At 60.2% G+C, this 6,462-nt stretch overlaps 2 protein-coding genes across 2 annotated transcripts; one reads left to right on the plus strand and one right to left on the minus strand.

Moving 5' to 3' along the window:
* Positions 1-1,044: 1,044 nt before the first annotated feature.
* LOC146541895 (uncharacterized) lies at positions 1,045-2,219 on the minus strand. Its single transcript, XM_085215394.1, has 2 exons — positions 2,095-2,219; positions 1,045-2,035 (listed from the first exon to the last, which is right to left on the minus strand). Exons 1-2 carry the CDS (start codon positions 2,134-2,136, stop codon positions 1,088-1,090), a joined length of 990 nt encoding a protein of 329 aa, XP_085071520.1. The 5' UTR covers positions 2,137-2,219; the 3' UTR covers positions 1,045-1,087.
* A 171-nt stretch (positions 2,220-2,390) lies between these two features.
* Positions 2,391-5,775, plus strand: LOC146541896 (uncharacterized). The gene is made up of 3 exons (XM_085215397.1): positions 2,391-2,614; positions 3,552-4,581; positions 5,740-5,775. The coding sequence occupies exons 1-3, from the start codon at positions 2,391-2,393 to the stop codon at positions 5,773-5,775; spliced, it is 1,290 nt and encodes a 429-aa protein (XP_085071523.1).
* Positions 5,776-6,462: the final 687 nt, after the last annotated feature.

A 6,462-nucleotide genomic window follows, 5' to 3' on the forward strand; every position in this document is an offset into this window, starting at 1 on the left:
CAGTGACAACTTGGGGGGACCCTGGTGACACTTTGGGGGAACCTCAGCGTGGTCATGGAGCTGTTGGAGGTGCCCTGGTGACACCTTGGGGGGACCCCAGTGACGTTTCTGGAGAGGTTGGGGACCCTGGTGATGCTTTGGAGGACCCTGGTGAGACCTTGGAGGACCTCAGTGAGATGCTGGGGGACCCCAATAAAACCTTGGGGACCCCGGTGACATTTTTGGAGGGATTGGGGACCCCCCCCGGTGACGCTTTGGGGGACCTCAGTGGTGGTTATGGAGTGGTTGGAGGACCCGGGTGACACCTTGGAGGACCCCGGTGACATCTTGGGGGTCCCCGGTGACACCTTGGGGGACCCTGGTGGTGGTCCTGATGTGGTTGGAGGTCCCACGGTGACATCTTGGGGGACCCTGATGATGCTTTGGAGGACCCCAGTGAGACCTTGGGGGACCCTGGTGACATTTCTGGAGAGATTGGGGACCTCGGTGATGCTTTGGAGGAACCTGGTGTGACCTTGGAGGACCTCAATGAGACCTTGGAGGACTCAGGTGACACCTTGGAGGACCTCGGCGACACCTTGGAGGACCCCAGTGGTGGTCCTGGAGGGGTTGGAGGTCCCACAGTGACATCTTGGAGGACCCCAGTGAGACCTTGGGGACTCCAGTGACACCTTGGAGGACCCCGGTGACACCTTGGAGGACCTCAGCGGTGGTCACGGAGCGGTTGGAGGTCCCACGGTGACACTCTGGGGGGACACCGATGAAATTCTGGTGTGGTTGGAGGACCCCTGGTGGCATCTTGGGGGACCTCGGTGACATCTTGTGGGTAGGCAGGGGTCCCTGGTGACACCTTGGGGACACTCAGAGGACCCCAGTGTCACTTGGAGGACTGAAGTGACACTCCTGGAGTGGTTGGAGGACCCAAGTGACACCTTGGAGGACTGAAGTGACACTCCTGGAGTGGTTGGAGGACCCAAGTGACACCTTGGAGGACCCAGGTGACACTCCTGGAATAGTTGGAGGACCCCAGATGACAACTTGGGGACATTCTTGGAATGGCCTGGAGGACTCCTGGTGACATTTGGGGTCACTTGGAGGACTCTGGGAACCCCTGGAAGACCCCCAATGCCATTTGGGGGTCCCTTGGAGGACTCTGGGCACTTTGGAGGACTTTGGGGACCCCTGGAGGACCCCCCAATGCCATTTGGGATCTCTTGGAGGATCTTGGGGTCCCTTGGAGGACTTTGAGGTCCCTTGGAGGACTCTGGGGACCTTGGAGGACTTTGGGGACCCCTGGAGGACCCCCAATTCCATTTGGAGTCCCTTGGAGGACTTTGAGGTTCCTTGGAGGACTTTGGGGAACCCTGGAGGACTTGGGGTCCCTTGGAGGACTTTGGAGACCCCCGGAGGACCCGCAATTCCATTTGGGATCCCTTGGAGGACTTGGGGTCCCTTGGAGGACTTTGGGGACCCCCAGAGGACCCCCAATTCCATTTGGGATCCCTTGGAGGACTTGGGGTCCCTTGGAGGACTTTGGGGACCCCCGGAGGACCCCCAATGCCATTTGGGGACCCCTGGAGGACTCTGGGGACCCCTGAAGGACTTTGAGGTCCCTTGGAGGACTCTGGGGACCTTGGAGGACTTTGGGGACCCCCGGAGGACCCCCAATTCCATTTGGGGTCCCTTGGAGGACTTTGGGGACCCCTGGAGGACCCCCAATGCCATTTGGGATCCCTTGGAGGACTTGGGGTCCCTTGGAGGACTTTGGGGACCCCCGGAAGACCCCCAATGCCATTGGGGGACCCTTGGAGGACTCTGGGGTCCCCTGGAGGACTTTGAGGTCCCTTGGAGGACTCTGGGGACCTTGGAGGACTTTAGGGACCCCCGGAGGACCCCCAATGCCATTTGGGGTCCCTTGGAGGACTTTGGGGACCCCTGGAGGATCCCCAATGCCATTTGGGATCCCTTGGAGGACTTGGGGTACCTTGGAGGACTTTGGGCACCCCCGGAGGACCCCCAATGCCATTTGGGATCCCTTGGAGGACTTTGGGGACCCCTGGAGGACTTTTGGGATCCCTGGAGGACTCTGGGGACCTTGGAGGACTTTGGGGACCCCCGGAGGACCCCCAATTCCATTTGGGATCCCTTGGAGGACTTGGGGTCCCTTGGAGGACTTTGGGGACCCCCGGAGGACCTCCAATTCCATTTGGGATCTCTTGGAGGACTTGGGGTCCCTTGGAGGACTTTGGGGACCCCCGGAGGACCCCCAATTCCATTTGGGATCACTTGGAGGACTTGGGGTCCCTTGGAGGACTTTGGGGACCCCCGGAGGACCCCCAATTCCATTTGGGGTCCCTTGGAGGACTTTGGGGACCCCCGGAGGACCCCCAATGCCATTTGGGATCCCTTGGAGGACTTTGGGGACCCCCGGTGGACCGGCAATTCCATTTGGGATCCCTTGGAGGACTTGGGGTCCCTTGGAGGACTTTGGGGACCCCCGGAGGACCCCCAATTCCATTTGGGGTCCCTTGGAGGCCTTTGGGGACCCCTGGAGGACCCCCAATGCCATTGGGGGACCCCTGGAGGACTCTGGGGACCCCTGGAGGACTTTGAGGTCCCTTGGAGGGCTCTGGGGACGTTGGAGGACTTTGGGGACCCCTGGAGGACCCCCAATGCCATTTGGGATCCCTTGGAGGACTTGGGACCCCTGGAGGACTTTGGGGACCCCTGGAGGACCCCCAATGCCATTGGGGGACCCCTGGAGGACTCTGGGGACCCCTGGAGGACTTTGAGGTCCCTTGGAGGACTCTGGGGACCTTGGAGGACTTTGGGGCCCCCCGAGGACCCCCAATTCCATTTGGGGTCCCTTGGAGGACTTTGGGGACCCCTGGAGGATCCCCAATTCCATTTGGGATCCCTTGGAGGACTTGGGGTCCCTTGGAGGACTTTGGGGACCCCCGGAGGACCCCCAATGCCATTAGGGGACCCCTGGAGGACTCTGGGGACCCCTGGAGGACTTTGAGGTCCCTTGGAGGACTCTGGGGACCTTGGAGGACTTTGGGGACCCCCGGAGGACCCCCGGTGCCATTTGGGGTCCCTTGGAGGACTCTGGGGTCCCTTGGAGGACTCTGGACCCCCATTTTGGGCTCACAGGGCCGTTTCTCCTCTCCGCGTTTTACAGTCGAATAAAACAAAGGGGAAATTTTCAGATGATTCCTTCCCAGTTCATCCCAGTTCATCCCAGTTCCCTCCCAGTATCCTCCCAGCCTGCCCAGTTCCCTCCCGGTTCCCTTCCCCTGCCCTCCCAGTTCTCTCCCATTTCAACCCAGTATCCTCCCAGTCTGCCCAGTTCCCTCCCGGTTCCCTTCCCCTGCCCTCCCAGTTCTCTCCCATTTCATCCCAGTATCCTCCCAGTCTGCCCAGTTCCCTCCCGGTTCCCTTCCCCTGCCCTCCCAGTTCTCTCCCATTTCATCCCAGTATCCTCCCAGTCTGCCCAGTTCCCTCCCGGTTCCCTTCCCCTGCCCTCCCAGTTCTCTCCCATTTCAACCCAGTATCCTCCCAGTCTGCCCAGTTCCCTCCCGGTTCCCTTCCCCTGCCCTCCCAGTTCTCTCCCATTTCATCCCAGTATCCTCCCAGTCTGCCCAGTTCCCTCCCGGTTCCCTTCCCCTGCCCTCCCAGTTCTCTCCCATTTCATCCCAGTATCCTCCCAGTCTGCCCAGTTCCCTCCCGGTTCCCTTCCCCTGCCCTCCCAGTTCTCTCCCATTTCATCCCAGTATCCTCCCAGTCTGCCCAGTTCCCTCCCGGTTCCCTTCCCCTGCCCTCCCAGTTCTCTCCCATTTCATCCCAGTATCCTCCCAGTCTGCCCAGTTCATCCCAGTTCCCTGCCAGTTCGTGCCAGTACCTCCCGGTTCGTCCCAGTTCCCCTCCCAGTCCCTCCCAGTTCCAGTTTTCTCCCAGTACCTCTCAGTTCACCCCACTTCCTTCCCAGTCCGCCCAGTACCTCCCAGTTCATCCCAATACCCTCCAGTCCCTCCCGGTTCATCCCAGTTCCCTCCCAGTCTCCCCAGTACCTCTCAGTCCCTCCCAATCCCTCCCGTTCCCTCCCAGTTCATCCCAGTGCCCTCCCAGTTCTCTCCCATTTCATCTCAGTTCCTCCCAATTCATCCCAGTATCCTCCCAGTCTGCCCAGTTCATCCCAGTTCGCCTCCCAGTTCATCTCAATACTCTCCAGTCCCTCCCAGTTCATCCCAGAGCCTCCCAGTTCTCCCCCAGTCCCTCCCAGTTCCAGTTCCCTCCCAGTTCATCCCAGTTTCCCTCCCATTCCCTCCCAGTTCATCCCAGTACCTCCCAGTTCCCTCCCCATCCCTCCCAGTTCTCCCCCAGTCCCTCCCAGTTCCAGTTCCCTCCCAGTTCATCCCAGTTTCCCTCCCGTTCCCTCCCAGTTCATCCCAGTTCATCCCAGTACCTCCCAGTTCCCTCCCCATCCCTCCCAGTTCTCCCCCAGTCCCTCCCAGTTCCAGTTCCCTCCCAGTTCATCCCAGTTTCCCTCCCATTCCCTCCCAGTTCATCCAGTTCATCCCAGTACCTCCCAGTTCCCTCCCCATCCCTCCAGTTCTCCCCAGTCCCTCCCAGTTCCCTCCCGGTTCATCCCAGTTCCCTCCCAGTCTTCCCCAGTACCTCTCAGTCCCTCCCAATCCCTCCCAGTTCCTCCCAGTTCATCCCAGTGCCCTCCCAGTTCTCTCCCATTTCATCTCAGTTCCTCCCAATTCATCTCCCCCAGTCTGCCCAGTTCATCCCAGTTCGCCTCCCGATTCATCTCAATACTCTCCAGTCCCTCCCAGTTCATCCCAGTACCTCCAGTTCTCCCCCAGTCCCATCCCGTTTCCAGTTCCCTCCCAGTTCATCCCAGTTCCCTCCCAGTTCTCCTCATCCCACTTCATCATCCCAGTTCCCTCCCATTCATCCCAGTTCCTCCCAGTCCCTCCCAGTTCCAGTTCCCTCCCAGTCCATCCCAGTTCCATCCAGTTCCCTCCCAGTTCATCCCAGTTCCATCCCAGTCCCTCCCAGTTCCCATCCCATCCATCCCAGTTCTCTCCCAGTCCCTCCCGTTCCCTTCCAGTTCATCCCAGTTCTCATCCCAGTACCTCCCAGTTCCCTCCCCATCCCTCCCAGTTCTCCCCCAGTCCCTCCCAGTTCCAGTTCCCTCCCAGTTCATCCCAGTTTCCCTCCCGTTCCCTCCCAGTTCATCCCAGTTCATCCCAGTACCTCCCAGTTCCCTCCCCATCCCTTCCAGTTCTCCTCCCAGTTCCTCCCATTCCCTCCCAGTTCATCCCAGTTCATCCCAGTACCTCCCAGTTCCCTCCCAGTCCCTCCCAGTTCTCCCCCAGTCCTCCAGTTCCTCCCAGTTCACCAGTTTCCTCCAGTTCCCTCCCTCATCCCAGTACCTCCCAGTTCCCTCCCCATCCCTCCCAGTCCTCCCCCAGTCCGTTCCAGTTCCCTCCCAGTTCATCCCAGTTTCCCTCCCATTCCCTCCCAGTTCATCCCAGTTCTCCCAGTACCTCCCAGTTCCCTCCCCATCCCTCCCAGTTCTCCCCCAGTCCCTCCCAGTTCCAGTTCCCTCCCAGTTCATCCCAGTTTCCCTCCCGTTCCCTCCCAGTTCATCCCAGTTCATCCCAGTACCTCCCAGTTCCCTCCCCATCCCTTCCAGTTCTCCTCCAGTCCCTCCCGGTTCCCTCCCAGTTCATCCCAGTCCCTCCCAGTCCCACCATCACGTGACACCACCCAGACGTGACACTTTGAGACGACGCCATTGGGTGACACCACACAGGCGGTGACGTCATCGGGTGACGTCACATGGGACCGTGACGTCATCGGGGGGAGGGGACTGGGGGGAACTGGGTGGGATGGGGAGGGGACTGGAGATACTGGGAGGGAATTGGGTGGGAACTGGGAGGAACTGGGAGGGAACTGGGAGGGATGGAGAGGGAACTGGGAGGAACTGGGATGAACTGGGTGGGAACTGGGAGGGATGGGGAGGGAACTTGGATGAACTGGGAGGGAACTGGGAGGGATGGAGAAGGAACTGGGAGGAACTGGGATGAACTGGGTGGGAACTGGGAGGAACTGGGATGAACTGGGGGAGAACTGGGAGGAATGGGGAGGGAACTGGGTGGAACTGGGAGGAACTGGGTGGGAACTGGGAGGGATGGAGAAGAAACTGGGATGAACTGGGTGGGAACTGGGAGGGATGGAGAAGGAACTGGGAGGAACTGGGATGAACTGGGTGGGAACTGGGAGGAACTGGGATGAACTGGGATGAACTGGGTGGGAACTGGGAGGAACTGGGATGAACTGGGAACTGGGAGGGATGGGGAGGGAACTGGGAGGAACTGGGATGAACTGGGTGGGAACTGGGAGGGATGGAGAAGAAACTGGGAGGAACTGAGATGAACTGGGTGGGAA

The sequence above is a fragment of the Meleagris gallopavo genome, unplaced genomic scaffold (assembly GCF_905368555.1).
Source record: "Meleagris gallopavo unplaced genomic scaffold, MGAL_WU_HG_1.1 scaffold_26, whole genome shotgun sequence".
NCBI lineage: Eukaryota > Metazoa > Chordata > Aves > Galliformes > Phasianidae > Meleagris > Meleagris gallopavo.

What these genes read in the sequence shown, in the direction of transcription:
- LOC146541895 (XM_085215394.1), bottom strand. Translation starts at nt 2,136, where the DNA reads ATGGAATTGGGGGTCCTCCGGGGGTCCCCAAAGTCCTCCAAG. An exon ending in GGTCCCCAAAGTCCTCCAAG is followed by an intron (nt 2,036 to 2,094) that starts GTCCCCAGAGTC and finishes AAGTCCTCCAAG; the next exon opens with GGATCCCAAATGGCATTGGG.
- LOC146541896 (XM_085215397.1), top strand. Translation starts at nt 2,391, where the DNA reads ATGCCATTTGGGATCCCTTGGAGGACTTTGGGGACCCCCGGTGGACCG. An exon ending in GACCCCTGGAGGACTTTGAG is followed by an intron (nt 2,615 to 3,551) that starts GTCCCTTGGAGG and finishes ATTTCAACCCAG; the next exon opens with TATCCTCCCAGTCTGCCCAG. An exon ending in AGTTCATCCAGTTCATCCCA is followed by an intron (nt 4,582 to 5,739) that starts GTACCTCCCAGT and finishes GTTCCCTCCCAG; the next exon opens with TTCATCCCAGTCCCTCCCAG.